Here is an 18451-nt window from a genome sequence, read left to right on the forward strand (position 1 = left end):
CTTGAGTGGGAGAGATGCTACGTAAATGTCAATTAGTTTTTAAATTACATAATTACCTTATTCTTTAAGGCCTCAGTTCTTCAGTGTTCTGAGCACTCTGGCCACAGTTCAGTAAAACATAAGTGTAGGTCCGGAATGGACATTCAAAGGTCGTCTTGTCCAGTTCCCTGCATTCAGGGCAGTACTAAGTATTGTCTAGACAATCCCTGACAGATGTTTATCTAACTTGCTCTTAAAAATCTCCAATGACAGGTATTCCACAACCTCCCTAGGCCAGTGGCATAGCTACAGGTGGGCTATGGCCCACTCACTTGAAAGCACCCAAGCTCCACTTAAAGTACCTTGGCAACTGGAGCTTTCTCAGCCAGTGGTTTCCTGAACTTCCTGCTTCCGATCACGTGGCCAGAAGCAGGAAGTTCAAGAAGCGACTGGCTGAGAATCACTAAAGCTGCCTGATGAGTTGCCACGGTAGCTTAAGCAGCGCGTCAGGCAGCTTAGTTTCTCGGTGGGTTGCTTCCCGAACTGCCTGCTTCTGGTCACATGACCAGAAGGAGGAAGTTGGAGCAGCGCTTGTTCTTCAGCCGGCCCACCGATGTCAGCCACAGGCCCTGCTAAAAATCACTTCTGGCTATGCTTACCTTCCCTGACAGGTTTTTCTTAATGTCCAACCTAAACCGCTCTTGCTGAAATTTAAGTCCATTGCTTCTTGTCCTATCCTCAGAGGTTAACGAGAACAATTTTCTTCCTCCTCCTTGTGACAACTTTTATGTACTTGAAAACTGTTATCATGTCCCCCCTCAGTCTTCTCTTCTCCAGACTAAACAAACCCAGTTTTTTTCAATCTTCCTTCATAGGTCATGTTTTCTAGACCTTTAATCATTTTTTTTGCTCTTCTCTGGACTTTCTCCAATTTGTCCACATCTTTCCTGAAATGTGGTGCCCAGAACCGGACACAATATTCCAGTAGAGACCTTATCAGCATGGAATAGAGCAGAATAATTACTACTTATGTTTTGTCTACCACACTTCTGCTAATACATCCCGGAATAATGATTGCTTTTTTTTGCAACGGTGTTAGTGTTGATTGATATTTAGTTTGTGATCAACTATGACCCCCAAATCCCTTTCTGCAGTACTCCTTCCTAGACAGTCATTTCCCATTTTGTATGTGTGCAACTGATTATTTCTTCCTAATTGGAGTAGTTTTCATTTGTCCTTATTGAATTTCATCCTGTTTACTTCAGACTATTTCTCCAGTTTGTCTAGATCATTTTGAATTTTAATTCTGTACTCCAAAGCACTTGCAACCCCTCCCAACTTGGTACCGCAGGCTAACTTTTTAAGTGTACTCTCTATGCCATTATCTAAATCATTGATGAAGATATTTAACAGAATCAGACCCAGAACTGATCCTTGTGGGACCCCACTCGATATGCCCTTCCAGCTTGACTGTGAACTACTGATTACTACTCTCTGGGAATGGTTTTCCAACTGGTTATGCACCCATTTTATAGTAACTCCATCTAGGTTGTATTTCCCTAGTTTGTTTATGAGAATGTCATGTGAGACAGTATCAAAAACCTTACTAAAGTCAAGATATACCACATCTACCACTTTCCTCCATCCAGAAAGCTTTCTTTGACAGGGAAACAAGTCATCAGGTTGGTTTGACATGATTTATTCTTGACAAATCTATGCTGACCATTACTTATCACTTTACTATCTTCTAGGTGTTTGCAGATTGATTATTTAATTATTTTGCTCCTTCATTTTTACCAGTACTGAAGTTAAGCTTACTGCTCTGTAGTTCTCCGCGTTGTCGTTATTTGCCTTTTATAGATTGGCACTATATTTGCCCTTTTCCAGTCCACTGGAATCTCTCCACTCTTCCACAACTTTTAGAAGATAATCGCTAATGGGTCAGATATCTTTTCAGTCAGCTTCTTAACTGTTCTGTGAGCATGTGCTTAAGTGTTTTGCAGGATCAGGGCCAAAGTGCTCAACACATTGCAGAATTGAGCCTTGCATGTATTATTATTTTAAAAACACTTAAAGAACAACTTAAGTTTTAAAATGTTTTATTTTAAGATGTTAAACTAATAATACTGTTACTCTTCAGTTCTAGTAATATAGGAGAACCAGTCTTCATAATCCTGCAAGCCTGAAGAAAGATCAGTTTTCTGTTCACAACTACTCACCTCTCTTGTCTGTAAATGATTCTAAGGCACCTTCTCTTCTTTACTACTGATCCATAGCACTGGACTTGTTCTAGAAGTTCAGCTCCAAATATATCTTAAAATTGTTTGGCATAAGGGGAAGATGGTGGGGTTTTGGGGGTTTTGTTTTGTTTTTTAAGTTGCTCTTCATGTTTTTATGATTCTCAGGTTATCTGATCTCCATAGCTTACCTATATGACTGAATAGATCATCCATTTTTTCAAAACGATTTACAGGAGCTTGTTAAACTTTTAGAAGCAGATCATGTTCTCAGCATAGTGTTTGAAAGTGAAAGGAACAAAACAAGGTGCAAAGTAAGATCAAACAAAATATAAACTGTACAGTAAAACAACTGAAAAGTGAAAAGATGGGGAGAAAATAGTGACAGTAAAACATGGAAATGGTAATGAGGGGATGTAATCAAGGATAACTTCAAGGGAAATAAGGTAGAGTTTTTAACATTGTAAAATAAATGTTTTATGTACTGGGACTGCAAATTTTGCTACATTGTTTGAGCTTGGTTTTTTGCATAGCTGGTTACAGTATATGCATGCCTACCTTCTGTGGAGCTTTCTTTTAATTAGTAGCACTGTTACAATTGTTCGGATGTTGGTTTGCTTATCAATATAGGATTTTTTGTCTTACTGGTATGTTTGCCTCTTAATGCATATTTCTGTTTATTTTTGGGAGTTGTCTGCAGTCTTGCAGGAAATGCTGTCATTTAGAATACTGACAGGCTTCTTAATTTCCTTCTGTATTTCTCTTGCATATAGAAATTCACAAAGGATAGTAGTACATGTTACTATAGAAACCATATATATGGTTCCATATTTAAGGTTGAGCTGAGTTTTTGCACTTAAAGCAGGAATATCTAAAGGGAATTAAATATTGTAATAGGAAATAGCAATAAAACTAGTAAAAGTACAAGCCAATACACTTTGTATGTAACTACATATATATGCCCGTAGTCATGTATTGTCCTTTCTACGAACAAATTGGTAGTTGTATGTGTATCTGTAGGCATAAATACATTTTATATAACCTGAATTAGATCTGTGCTTTGTCCTCTCATTTTATACATATGTGTAACCTTTGTTTACAGGTTGGATTTGCTACCGTTTTATGCAAGGCTGGTTGCCACATTGCATCCCTGTATGTCTGATGTAGCAGAGGATCTTTGTTCCATGCTGAAAGGGGATTTCAGATTTCATGTATGTTTGTTTTGTTTTACTGCATACAGATTAAGAAATCTGATCTTTTGGGGAAAAATGCTTGTTATAAGTTATATTATATTCACTAAAGCAGATGCTGACTCAGACATCACAGAAGAGTCAACTCAGAACATAATCTTATTTTCTAATCATATTGCTTTGTTACAGTATGTTGGATTAATTTGTGTACATTGAAAAACTTTTTGACAGACCACATGTCATTTATCTATACACATTCATATAGTGTCTTCAAGCTCCAAAATTAAATCGCAATTAAGCTTAGTACAGAAGATAATATGACTTAGAAATTACATAAAAGCCAGGACAGAATCTGCAAACACTAGTGTTAAAGAATACTGTTGATAGTTCACAGTTTAAATTGACAGTGGCGTGTATTAATGGCAGCTGTTTGTTTATCAAAAGATCTCTGCTATGTACTGTGCTTTATCAGTCCTACTACATCCATTTTGGAAAAATGTAAAGAGAGATAAATATTGGGAAGTCAGGAAGGTTAGAAATCTTAGAACTAGTTCTTCACAAAGTTATTACTTAGCCTTGTTTCCTGTACTATATTTAAATTTCATTATAAAAATAAATTTAAGGTGGACAATAGCTATTTCTTCAACATTTCCTTCTGAACCTTATTACGGATATCTCAAAATCTGTTTTCTCTAGTAGCATCTGTTAACAGACAAATATGGATTATTTAAATGTACTGTAGTTTTTTAATTAAATTAATTATCATTTATGCTAAAGGCAAAACATCAGTTTGAGTGTAGGGGGAATTTCATTATTTGCATTTTATTAAATAATGTTATGATTAGAAAGGAAGTCATTGTACTTTGTGTTTGGTGTAATTACAATGATGTCCGTCCATACATTTTTTAATTTCTTTTAATGAAACAGTCATCACTTAATGGACAGTCCTGTTAATTCTACCAGTTTGGCTGAGAGACTCCTGATTTTTCGGTTCTACCTTCAGAACACTAACTATAGACTTCACCTAGAGCAGCAGTTCTCAAACTTATTTGATCCCCCCTCCCTTCTTTGTGTCTGTAGTAGTTTACACCCTCCTACCACCACCACACAAGTACATACACCAATAAAAAAATCAGCATGCAGCTCTCACTACATTTTAAAAACAGTAAGGCATTGGTTCAAACAGAGTCAATGATCCATTGTAATAAGAGCAAAAGCAAAGCTGCAATTGTGGTAGATGCTTATAATAAAATGTGCACACTGCATCGTAGCAAACAGATTAATCTACAGATGGCAATGTCTTTGTATAATGTTGTGCAAGCTTAACAAATCCCTCAAAATGTATCTAGCTCTAACACCATCTAGAGTCAAATGCACAGTGCCATCTGAGGACCTGATATGTCTGAATCAGCTTTGCTAGTTATTTATTGCTGTTTGTAAAATGTGCTCATTAAGCTTTCTTTGTTTTTCCTAAAGCTTCTTTCACACCTCCTGAATACATTCTGCCCCACCCCCCTTTCCCCCTGGAGGCCTGCCCCTAGATTGTGAATCTCTGACCTACAGCATGCCACAGTGATACTGGGCAGAATGATGTACAGTGTCACACTAACCATGTTTCTAAGACTATGAACATATTGGGGGACCATGTTCTAGGTAGGAAGGACGTTCAGAGATGGAGACATGAAGAGCCTGAGCAGAGATGATGGGGGGGAAGTTGTAGGGTTAGCCAAATCGGGGGGATGGTGGAGGTTTGCGTGGAGGAGCCAAACTAGAGGGGGAAGGTGGGGAGCCAGAGATAAGTGAAGACATAGTGGGGGGAATCAAACTGGAGATTTCCAGTCTTTCTGAACTCACAGCCTTAACAAGTATGTTAAGATGAAAGAGAATGTATTAGAAATACATGAGGTACATATTTCTGAGAGCTTAAAATTAAATGCATATATATTTCCCTCTTTATTTAGGTGAGAAAAAAGGACCAGATCAATATTGAAACAAAAAATAAAACTGTGAGATTTATTGGAGAGCTTGCCAAGTTTAAGATGTTCTCCAAAAATGACACTCTGCATTGTTTAAAGGTTAGTGTTGGTGAGATGTAGTTAGAAAAGTGCAGTACTTGATTTTAGTGCATAAAATAATCTTCCCATTCCCATCCTCCATTTTTCCACTGTTAAAGATTTTATTATGTTGCAGAAAATATTGGAACCTTGATTTTCTTGTTACTGTTGGTTTTTAAAAAAAAAATTTTTTTTTGGTTTTATAGTCACTATAGAAACATCCCTGGAGTAATCTCCGGTAGTAAGACTCTATTAGAATATAATTGCCTATTGGAGTATAAGAAAATGACTTGCTGCTAATTGTTTTTCTTAGAAGGCAGTTGTAAGCAATCTCTAATCATCCATCCAAACTTCCTTGCAGAGCTGGAAATGAGCTTTTTCTTATTACTTTTCCAATAAAAAGGAAACTTTTCAGTGTTCTCAGTGACTATAAAAGAGGGGCTGATATGCCATCACATTAGGTAGACATGTGCCACTTCTTGAGAGAGAAGTAAATCAGCTCAAAACATTGAACTCCAGACATTTAATCCCAGATGCATATTAAGGTTAAGTCTGATTGTTTATCTTCTCTTCACAATTGAATTTAACTAAGATTTTAAAAAATGTTTATAAAAGGACATTGTAGATACAATATGTTTCCAAGTCCCTTCCTGTGGTGATGGTGATAATTTTTAGACCTCTTTAGTTATTAAAACTGAATTTTAAAATCAGATTAAACTCATCATTTATGCAGTTTCTCTAGTAGCTGGTTAGTATCTGGGTAGTACTATAAAATACAAAGTTCTATTCTTGTACCTGTTGCTCAGCTTGAAAATTGAAACTAGATTAGTTAATTTCACTTTTGGGTAGTCATGTGCTTGTACAATGTTTTTCCAATCTAGCAGAGCAAATTTTAAAGCAGTTATGAATGGTTTTTTTTAAAGTGTGCATTATCTTTTTTTAAAAGTTATGAGCCTTTCTATAGTAGGCTTTGTAAACATCTTATTTTTTATATGTATGAATCCTGTATTTGGGATCTCTAAACACCACTTTACAATATTACTTTTTATAAGAAAGTAAATGTCATAATGAAATTGCATGAGAACATTGCCAGTATCGTAGCTCTCAAGTTGAGATGAAAATGGCATTTCACTTTTTTAAAATTAAGATGAAAATGCAATTATTACTATAATTGTCTCGTTGATAGAATCATATTAGTGTTCTTATTAGTGGGGAAAAAGGTTCAAAATGTGGTGATTGTGTGTATATTTACACAGATGCTTCTGTCAGACTTTTCTCATCACCATATTGAAATGGCATGTACTCTGCTGGAAACGTGTGGAAGATTCCTATTTAGATCACCAGAGTCTCACTTAAGAACCAGCGTTCTTTTGGTAAGATCAACAATTATAGCCTTTTATTGTAGAAAATCCTATACTGAATTAAACTGTCATTGTCTTTCCTTTGTTTTGCAGTTTTATTATACAACTTTGCAATAATGGTCATAACTACTGTAATATCCTAGCCAGCAAGTGTTCAGTCAGTAATGAATGCAAACTTTCATTCGATTTTTATCTGCTAGTACAATAACAGAGTTTGTAAATAGTGTTCTTCATAGAATACAATCTTTAGAATTAGTTTATTGGTGATCTAAAGCAAAAAGAGAGGTTTTCCCGTATAAAATTGTTTCCACAAGCTCCTACTTTTAGAACTGAGTGCAGAGCTGCTCAAACCTTGGATTCTTAGAAGCTGTTAGAATCTCACCAGAGTCACTTGACTGAGGATCTCTAGGATGCAGAGATTGCAGCTATAAAGCGAGGAATGCAGGCTCCACTTCCTTTTTGTTTTTTTTCCTGTTTGTCTGCTGTTGATCTTTGAGCTGTAGAAACAGATGTTTTCTTGTATAATTTTGGTGGTTCTTCAAGTGCTGGTCCCTACGTGGATTCCATATGTGGGTGCGCATGTGCTGGCTTATGAGACTGTGCAGATTGATTCCCTCTCAGTTCACTTTTACCGCAGCATGGCCAGAGTCAGAACACCTTTCCTCCTTGTCATTTGTAGCCAAAAAAAACACAACATTGTTGTATAGAGTTATTCTGTTAATAAGTTGATAGTAGTCATAGGGTAGTTAATTTCCCAGCGTTCTACCCCATCCGTGGCATCCTTCCCGCTGTGGAGAGCTATGCCCCAACAAGTCAGTTCTAAGAACTGTGGTTCATGCCTGTGCTGCTGCTCAGTGAACAACGAGCACCAACGCTGTCTTTAACCCAACTATCTCATAGTACAAGTGGCAAGGGAATGTGCCCAACGGCAGTATTTCAGGACCACTCCACCAGATGGAGCGACCAAAAAGCTTGACTTGCTCTGGTGTAATGTTTATTCATCAGTGGGCCTGCAATTCCTTATTGCCAGCTACCAAGCTATACTGGCAACTTTAATTTAAGTCCCTCATTAATGAGTATACATTTAGTGGCCAAGTTCTCCCTCTAAGCAGCAGTCAATGCAGCAGACATGGCATCATGCTGTCTAGCATCTGGTGTGGTTCCCTGCAGGGATTCCTGGCTGCAGATTTCTGGTTTCCCGAAGGAGGTCCAAACCACCCTTGAGGGACTGCCCTTTTAACCATTAGAAACCTTTCAACAATAAGACTGGTGAGAGTCTTCATTCGCTCAAAGACTCTTGTGCCACGCTTCGGTCTTTGGGCCTTTATACTTGGGCTTCAACTTGCCACCAAAACCGGGCTTCTTTCCGACCTCAATACCCCACCTGACCCGCCTACCAACCATACCCTCTACGCAAGCAAGAACAGCCACGATGCCACCAATGCTCCCAATGACTCAGATTTTCCGCTGCCTCTGCCTCCTCCACTTTCCCACAACGCCCCACCCCCAAACAACCCTTTTGACTCTTCCCTCGAGAACCACAAACCCTCTTCCACTCCTTCTCCGGTTGTCTTCAGGGGTGGTTTTGCTCTCTTTGCACACAATTGGAGCAAGATTATCACCTATGTCATCTACCAGGGGTACCTCATAGAATTTTTTGCTTTTCCCCCTCATCACACTCCTCATGGGAGCCATGCAGACCCATCTCAACATGACCTTCTCCAGAAGCAAATATGCACTGTCTTCCAAAAGAGTGCCATAGGATGTGTCCAGCACCACATGGCTTCTACTCCCCCTACTTCCTTATACTGAAAAAAGGAAGGGACCCTCTGCCCCATTCTGGATCTACGGGTGTTAAAATGATTTAACCACAAGTTCTGTTTCCAAATGGTCACTCTGCCCAAAATCATCTCCTTCCTCCTGCCTGGGGCCTGGTTCGTGGCTCTCTGTTTGAAGGACGTGTACTTCCACGTGGACATCCATCCCATCCATCGCAAATTGCTTTGCTTCACAATGGGACATTCCCATTATCAATTCCGTGTCCTCCCTTTCAGGATCACCACCACCCCGCATGTGTTCACAGTCTTTACAGTAGTTGTGGCCTATATGTGATTCCTAGGCCACTCCCTGTACTCATTTCTGGACAGCTGGCTCCTAGTGGCGTTGTCTTGTGAATGCCTCCTCATTACCAGCCGGACACTGTGGGATCTCTTCACCAGTATAGGCATCTGCATCAACAAAGACAAGTCTACCCGCGTGCCTATCAGAGAAATCATTTTTATAGGAGCATGTTTGACTCCCTTGCCGGACAGGCCTTCCTTCTGTCGGACCTCTTCACCGCCCTCACCTCCCTCATTACAAACATCCTAGAACTATAAGCGGTGCAGCATGCCTGCCAAGCTCTTCTTCCTCTCATCCGCCCCAGACGTGCAACTACTCTCGGACAACATGGCAGCGGTTGTATATATAAACAAAAAAGGTCGAGAGAGATCTCCAGCTCTCTGTCTGGAGACAATCCACCTGTGGAACTGGTGCCTACAACACATCGCACTTCAGGAAACTTATCTACCAGGTACAGACAACCTTGCAGACATTCTCAGCCACTCCTTTCATTGCAGCCACGAATGGGAACTTCATGACCCCACTCTTTGTTCAGTTTTCTGCCAATGGGGCACACTACGCTGGGACCTTTTGGCAACAGCTACCCAACCACAAGCTTTTCTTTTGCTCCAGAGGTGCTCTTGGGCAGGGTTCTCAAGGGGATGCTCTTTTCTTCCCTTGGACACCAGAACTCGGTTACATGCAGGTCGATGGAGACTACGTCCAACAGTTCCGGCGCATGTGCACTCATGTATGGAATCCGGATAGGGACCACACGTCTTGAAGAACCCTGAGTCACAATAAGTAACCTTCATTTTTTTGTATAGCTTAAAATTTAATTGCTGTTTAAAGCTTTTCTTTTCAAACTTCTAGGGCCCCACAAGTTTCTCTGCTGTGATATAGAGAAACGACATTTAGAAGTAGTATTTAAGAACAAAGGGAAAATCTTTATAGCCCAGCACATGCTGTATTTAGGAAAGGCGTTTCCTTCTGGAGACACTGGAACGTGTTTGTATCTTATTTTTCAAGCCATATTGGAGATGAACAAGTTACTCAAAGTTTAGCATTGTTACATCAATCTGACTCCTTTGGCATACAACTGTTCCACTTTAGCATGTGTATCTTTTATGATGTAGTGCTGAAACAAACACTTAACGCTGCCTGGTGTTATGGTGTAGACCTCAGTGCCTTTTTGATCTATAGAACCTATTCAGTGCTGGCTATGTTTCCATATTTCACAAGCAAGGATGATGGTTTTCTGAAGGTAATGTTTTTGAGAATTCCAGTTACTTATAAACGTCCGTGTGATTTACAGGGAAGATTTGGAGAGAATTTAGTTTGTTTGAAGAAAGGAGATAGCATTTCAGCTAGAAATAACAATACAAATGAGTGACTCCTGGCTCTTGAGAGTCATGGGGAGAGGACGGAAAGTGAGACTGCAGGAATTTGGTGAGTGGCCTGGGGACACAGTAGCTAGGAGTTGAGAAGTAGTTTTGAATAAGTTAATTAAGAGTTTATTAAGTAGGAGAGCAACTTGTTAATTGAACTGGAAGAAGTTTGTGGAAGTGATACTCTATGGAATGAGATAAACAAAATTTGAATTCTTAAATTTATGAGAAAAGGATTAATGAAGATTGTGAAAGAGGAAATTGCAGTTGTTGAGATGGATAGTATTTAAAGCATGAAAAGAGATTTCACCAGTGATGTTGATGTGAAGACAAATGCTAACAATGACCAGAAATAGAGAGTGAGTATTTTTTCTTCCCTGTTTCTGGTGTATAATTTTGAGTTTTAAGATGCTACCAAGATTTCAGGAAAATAATTTTAAGGTCTGGTTAAAGACAGCAAATAATTAAGTTGAACATGATATAAGGAAAGCTTCAATGACAAAAATAATTAATAGTAGGAAATTAGATGAAGGAAGGAGCTGGGGAGGTGGACAGAGGGCAAATAGAAAGAGCTGTGAGTTCGCTTGGGTTTTTTTAGGAGGTCTGACTAAATGTTATAATGATCCCTTCTGGCCTTAAAAATCCATGCATTTGAGTTATGGGAGAAGTATATGTATTTCATTTTAGCTAATTTTAGTACAAGTGAAAGGTTGTAACTTTTATCTACTATTATAAATTACAACAGATTTGTTGTTTGTTCAGCATAAACTTATAGAAAAGATTGTTAAATTGTCCAGTGAGTAAGCTAACAAACCATATTACCGTGTCTAAAGAAGTTTAATGCTGTTATGAAAGGCAGTTTTCTCTAAAGAAACTATCTGTTCAGGGTTTTCAGTCCAGAGTCTTTGCTCCTTAGTGCAGGGGGATAGTCCTTGATTTCTCTGGCATTTCTTATCCCATCTATTGGTTTGCAGTCGAGGGCTGTGCCTTCTCCTTTTCCTGACTCTCTATCCTCCCCATTCAGTCTCCAAAGGTTTTGGGTTGCTGCTTCTGGTTGCTTTCCCCATTGGGTGTCCGACAAAGAGAACTAGAATCGAAGTTCTGCCGCCTCTTGCGCCTCTAGTTCATGCAGGGGCAGCTTTGAATTTGATGCCACTTGCTGCAGTACCGAGGAAGTGAAAGGAAGGAGATGGTGGGTGTGATGTTTTGGGATCACCCAAATGGACAAGGAGTTCTGTCACTGCCTTCCTCATAACTTTGGGTGCCTTTATGCTGTGCAGCTTTGGTTCAGATCCCTGACACTAGTAGCCTGACCACAAGCATAAGGTCTCACCATGTCTTCCACCAGTCTAATTACTCCTTGCAGGTTGACACCTACAGTCCTTTCAGTCTCAACTCTCCCTACACCTATCCTCCCAGAGTTCATAACTACCAGACACTTGGACTTTTCCCTTCTGGTTCACAACTCCCAAAGGTGTGAAACCAGCCCCCCCCCCCCCCCCATCAGCTCACTTTGGCACCCACACTGCACACAGTTAACATACCACAGACCTGCTTAGGTAAAAATAAACAAAGTTTATTTAATAGAAAAAAGTAAAATAAATTTTTTTAAACAGATTCAAAGATGAAGTAGTAAGGAAAGCAAACATATACAAGTTACACAGAAAATAAACACAAAGAAACAACCTCAGACTTACACATCTGTATTAGATAAAATCCCTTTTCTACTACAAGTTGCCTATTGCCTTTCAACAGTTTCCCGGCATATCCTCTAGCCTTAGATGTGATCCAGTGTTCACAGAGAGTTCCTGCTTTCGAGACTGTCCCTTAGGTTCTGGATGCCAAATCTCAGACACAAGCTTGCTTTTAAAATGCTTTTTTCCTCTTTTTTTCCCCTTAATTCCTGGATACTCATGTTGATTCAATGTGTGGAAATCCTCTGTTAATTTGAGAGCTGGGATGTCTCAATGTCTTTCCATTAACTTTAATGGTCCACCATTGTCTCTTCCTGGCTGGACCTGCTTCTCCTTCCTGCGAGGTGTAGTTGAAATTGTAGTACAGGGTATGAGCATAGTTTTCTATATACATTAATACATAGTTTCTCTGTGTGTGTGTGTGTGTGTGTGTGTGTGTGTGTGTGTGTGTGTGTGTGTGTGTGTGTGTGTGTGTGTGTGTGTGTGTGTGTGTGTGTGTGTGTGTGTGTGTGTGTGTGTGTTGCATAATGACCACCAAGTTCAGAACATCACAAACTTTCATAAGACATTCCTTGATACACTTTTGTAGTACGACAATATAGTATTTAATTGATTGGTTCAGCTGTTCATTTTGTGGTTTTAAACCTTCTATTCTCTTCTGGCGGTGTCTGGACCTGATTACCACAGTGGGTAAACATAATTGTCAGTTGGGGGAAATGAGTATTTGCTGTATACCTGTGTGTGCTGCTAATTCAAGCCCTGATCCATTAATTTAAAAAATAATGTATTTACATAGTATGATAGCTTTTCTGCATCTTATGCTCAGCAATAAAATGTATCCACTTCCTCATTCTGGTGTGTGTGTGTGTGTGTGTGTGTGTATACATACATACACACACTTGGAAAACAAAATGAGTCTTTTATCCTTTTAAAGACATTTTTCTTGCTGCATTGCATCACATATTGTTAGTACAAGTTTAGAAGTCCAGGTAAATAAAATACACCTTTTGCCCAAGCTTCTTTCTTGATTGCTCACCTTTGGTCTTGTCTGTGCTACAAAAATTCCCCATTGCTAACTGTTCCCACTGCTAACACCTGTTGTACCAGAACTGAACATGTTTTCCCGGTAAGCATTACCAAGGACAACCATTTTCACCATTTCAGAAACCGTGGTTAAAATCTGCTCAGAATTACTGGTGAGTAATTTTCCCTTGTTGTACAAAGAGGATCCTTCCTGTAGGAAGTTGCAGATGGCAGAGAAGTATTTGAAACACCCCATGAATGGAAAATATAGCCGATTAAGTAGATGTATCCACTACAAGCTCTAGCACTGCATTTCAGTAAATAAGAAAATCCAATTTTTGACTAAAATAGTATTATACAAATTGGATTGTAGGCTTATGGTAATAGTAAAGGTGAACTGTGAAAAGTATTACTCAGAGCAAATAATTGGGGCCACCTCAAGGGAAAATCTAATCAGGTTTAAAGCTTTTCTTAGCAGTGTCTAATATGTACAATTATGGCTTGTTGAGTTCTCATGGATCATAAAAATATGTTTTAGCCTTAAGCTTTTCCTGCTGAGCATAAATTTTGTAATAAGATCTCCAACTAGCTGTGTCTTAAAATGATTAGCAGTCACACTGCAGCTAACTGGATCATTTTCTACCTATCATATGCCAGGATCCAGATGGGAAATTGAAATTAGATCAAGTTCTTAGAAATCATAGGACTACATGATAAAAATCTCAGTAGTGATAAAATAATGGACTTTTTTTTCTTTCCTGGGGGATGTTTAGAGTCCTAAAAATCCTTTTTCTTTAACTTGCACTCCCTTCCAAGTCTCTGGGTCACAGTGATCAGCAGAAGAAAGCTAGAAGAGAGTTCATCAGAATGCCCACTAATGGGCTATCGGATCTGGGTGAGAGGTCAAACTTGTTTCTCATTCTGGACTCAGCTGACATTGTAGAGCTATCTTTGGAGAAGAAATATTGTTGAGTTTCATCCTATGGCAAAGGAGTAACAGGGACAAAGCACTGAAGTGCAAAAATAAGTGAAAGCTGCCTTTTGATATATACTGATTGTGTTTGAACTGGGTTTGTTGTGTGCTGTCATAGTAAGACTTCTGTGTGTAGCTCATTCATGTCATAATTATACTTACCCTCACATCAGTCTATGTAATCCTTTGTGTTGGTGCACAAGAAAATGTCTGATTTCAAAGTGAAAGAAAATCAAATGTCTTTTAATTATCATTGCCCATTAATTACATTATTTTATATTTTACATAAGGAAATTCCTCAAATATCCATCTGAACTCAATTTTTTTAAATCTAGGTAAATCTCTGACTGCCACTTTCTGCTTCTTGTTTAGCTGTTAGAGGCTTGTATTATCAGTAGCACTACTATATATTATTTTATAGATTGATATGAGTTTTCATAGTTGAGGAAATTTTAAAAACAAAATTTGTATATTAAGACATTTGCTTGGGCTAATATTTTGTTTTTTCTGCATTAGGGAGGATAATTTGTATTTGTATAAAGCCTTCCTCTCAGCATGGTGTCTCCTGCATCTGAAGTGCAACACAGAATTGTAATTTTACCTCAAGACTGTAATTTTGCCACAGGATCAGTCTGTTGCTTTGGAAGTGATTTATTATTTAGGGCCACAAAGAAAACAAACTGTTTTTATTAAATGTGCTTGCTTCTGGTAATGAACATGTTTTTTAAAAAAATAGTTAAATCCACGTGTTGTAACTTTCTGATCTCATTTTTAAGTAAGATCATGGTTTTGAAGAAAAGGTCTTTGGTTGTTGGATAGCCATAATACTGGATCTTCTATGTCCCCTTCTAGCCTTAATGATACCAGGTGTATTTAAAACACCAATAAATTAAGCTATGTAGTGCCTCTGTGGGGTAGGTGAGTCATAGTTACCTATTTACAGATAGGGAAACTGGCACAGAAGGGGAATTTTACTTGCAGAGTCATTTAGGAAGCCTGTGACAGAGCCAGAAATAGAACACAGATATTCTAACTCCACTTGTACTTTATCAACTAGACCTTGCTTCCTTTCTAATTATTATTTATACAGCAACAAAAGCATGTTAGGCACTTTACTGTCGTACAGTCCTTGATCCAATAAGCTTATAACTTAATTTTAGATGTGATGTAAAAAGTGAGCACAACAAAGTGGGGTGGGGTAAAGGAAAGGAAGGAAAAAGAGATCATGGTTTTAATAATATTACGTGAACGTCTTATGACCCTGATCCACCAAATGATTTAAACATATGCTTAATTTTAAGCACATGAATAGTCCCAGAGAAGTCAGTGGGATTTATCACGTGATCAATGTTTAAAATGTGCTAAAGTGTTTTGCTGGCCCTTTTGCGCATCCTGTTTTATTTTTTAAATTTATTTGGCACTTCAGGTTGTTCATTTTGAAGGCTTCTTTGCAACATTCATTCTCATTTTACTCCTGCACTGCAAGTAGGCACTGTCAGCATTTACACATGGGAAAACAGGCAGGGATGTCCACAGAGGAAGTGTCAGAGCTGGAATTAGTGTTCAGGATCTTTCAGCTCCCAGACGTGTGCTATTACCATACTGCTCTCTAAAAATGGGTGTATATCTTGCATGTATGTAGAGAGACTTCTCAGCTGATATAAAATACTTCTATAGTTTTAGCACAGACACTAATATTTTTATTCTTTGGCATCTGTCTTATTGTTGGTGTGTTTTGAAATTAGGTAGTTTTTCCCATCCTCCTTTCTAAAATAACTCCCAAATGTATAAAATCAGGCCCATGGAGAATTTCAAAAAAATTGTAGCACAGTGAGCTTGTTCTCAACCATTTAAAAAGGACTTCAGGACTAGCTGTATTAATTCAAAATGCAACAGACTTTTAGTCTTTGCAGTGCAGTGATAAACTTTCTGCTTTCATTAATATTGACGATGATGGATATTTTTAAGTAGCTTGACTTGTTTGTTTTTCTGTATGGCCTTGCATTACATTTTTCTATATTAAAAGAGAGAGACTGAAACAAAGACATTTACAGAAAGGAATATATTTAATAACAAGGCTGGGAGCACCAATGGGTCTGAAAATCTGCTTCTTCGAATAGTGTCTCAATGGGTGTTCCACTCCAGGTATGTTTGCACTCTCTGCACGTGCTCTCCCCATCTTGTGCCCATCAGGGTGATATAGTGCTGCATGGGCGAGCCACCCCCTTAGCTCCTTCTTCATTACCTTCTCCTGAGATGGAGCCTCAGCAGCATCCAAATTGATAATATCTCAATTACATCTTATTTTCTGGTTCGAGTTAGTGTTTGTTCATAGAGTTTCTGTTAGTGTTAGTACTCCTGCTTGTTTTCTTTCTCAAAAAACAAAACTTTTTTCTCTTGTTTATTAGAATAGCAAATTTCCTGTCCTTGTCCCTTCCCTCAAGGGAAGTGAAACCTGGACAGGGTATGCCTGGCTCTCCTGGGTTTAAACGTTGCCACTCCTGCTGTGAAGTAATCCCAATCAGTGATGGACATTCCTGCTGCATTCGCTGTCTCAGGGAGTCACATGTGCCTCAGAGGTGTACTTTCTGCCTTAAATTAAAATCAAGAGTTAGAAAGAACTATGAGCTAAAACTCTGGCTACTAATGATAGAAAGTTAACTCCGACCAGCCTGTGATCCTGACCCCACCATACAGCAGTCCCTAATGAGGCTGATTCCATCAACTTCTTTGGCTCAACGCTCTTCAGCAGCTTCAAAGAGGAAATCTTTGGATTCCTCTCAAAAAGCCTCAGCAAAGTGGGCTACAAGTCCCCTACATGATCCCTGACCAGGTTGACCACATCGGCACCATCCAATCTCCAGTTCGGTAGAAAGGCTGCAGGCTCCTCAGGTACCAGTACAGCCAGCAAACCTAAAGACTCTAAAGGTTCAGGCTCCGAAAGATTGATACCATTGAGGAAAGGAGTGGTGGAGAGAAAACCAGTCTCTCTAAATCAGTATTGACAGAGTCCTGTAAGGCTCTGGTACCAGACTACTTTCAGCACTGCAAAGACCAGATCAAAACCTACTGGTCGTTCATCAGAGCACAAGAGACCTCTGTTACCGTTGGCTGCTTCTGCATCAGCCAATTCCACTCATCTTACCTCAGTGGTACTTCCCACCATTCTGGTACAGCAGCCATTCTGCTTTCCTAGAGACATGCTGGTCTCAGAGATGCCTGAGTCGACCTTGCTTGGCACTGACATGTTCTCGGTACTGACCTCATCTCATTCTCCTGTTATGCATGCGATACTGATGGCATCTCCCTCAGCATCCATGACTGCTCCACCTCTGCCAAGTGATGATGATGATGATTATTTCTCTTCAGTCTCTGTTGAAGGCTCTCTGTTCCATTACCAGGAACCAAGCCAGCCAACCAAGCCAGCCAGAGTCCTCTGCAGAACCACCAAAGACACGACCCATCCAGTTGGTATGTATGCCCTTGGGTGCTCCCACCCATTCCCTTTGCACCACCTCAGTGGCCTTATTGGGACCTCTGGGCGCCCCATCAACACCAATTATCAAGGACCCATAGTGTTTCTCATCGTGACAGGAGAAGGCAGTCTCAACAACTTCTCTATCTAGACCTGATCCATAAAAGGAGACCTGGTTAAAAGATAGGTATATATTGGGGTCCCCCAGAGGTCTGTACTGGGACCAGTACTATTCAACATATTCATAAATGAGCTGGAAAAAGGGGTAAACAATGAGATTGCAAAATTTGCATATATAAAAATGCTCAAGAAAGGTAAGTCCAAAGCAGACTGTGAAGAGTTACAAAGGGATCTCACAAAACTGGGTGACTGGGCAACAAAACGGCAGATGAAATTCTGTGTTGATAAATGCAAAGTAATGCACATTGAAAAACATAATTCCAACTATACATACAAAATGATGGGGTCTAAATTAGCTGTTACCACTCAAGAAAGACATTTGGCAGTCATTGTGGATAGTTCTCTGAACACATCCATTCAATATGCAGAGGCAGTCAAAGCTAACAGAATGTTTGGAATCATTAGGAGAGGGATAGATAATAAGACAGAAAATATCGTATTGTCTCGTTATGAATCGATGGTACACCCACATCTTGAATACTGCATGCAGATCTGGTCACCCCCTCTCAAAAAAGATGGATTGGAAAAGGTACAGAAAAGGGCAACTAAAATGATTAAGGGTATAGAAAAGCTTCCATATAAGGAGAGATTAATAAAACTGGGACTTTTCAGCTTGGAAAAGAGACAACTGGGGGGCAGGGATAAGATAGAGGTCTATACTATAAGAACATGACTGGTGTGGAGAAAGGAAATAAGGAAGTGTTATTTACTCCTCATAACACAAGAACTAGGGGTCACCAAATGAAACTAATAGGCATCAGGTTTAAAACAAACAAAATAAAGTATTTCTTCACACA

At 39.2% G+C, this 18451-nt stretch overlaps 1 protein-coding gene across 5 annotated transcripts in view; it reads left to right on the plus strand.

Moving 5' to 3' along the window:
- The window catches only part of UPF2 (UPF2 regulator of nonsense mediated mRNA decay), a 127035-nt gene that overhangs the window by 44761 nt on the left and 63823 nt on the right, over positions 1-18451 (plus strand). For all 5 annotated transcript variants that reach the window (XM_067534858.1, XM_067534861.1, XM_067534862.1 and 2 more), the window contains 3 exons: positions 3319-3427; positions 5368-5481; positions 6717-6833. In XM_067534858.1, the coding sequence (XP_067390959.1) occupies positions 3319-3427; positions 5368-5481; positions 6717-6833 (340 nt within the window). The remainder of the gene's footprint in view (positions 1-3318; positions 3428-5367; positions 5482-6716; positions 6834-18451) is intronic.

Source organism: Emydura macquarii, unplaced genomic scaffold (genome assembly GCF_026122565.2).
Source record: "Emydura macquarii macquarii isolate MOO-44397 ecotype Brisbane River unplaced genomic scaffold, CSIRO-AGI_Emac_v2 contig_3470, whole genome shotgun sequence".
Lineage (NCBI taxonomy): Eukaryota > Metazoa > Chordata > Testudines > Chelidae > Emydura > Emydura macquarii.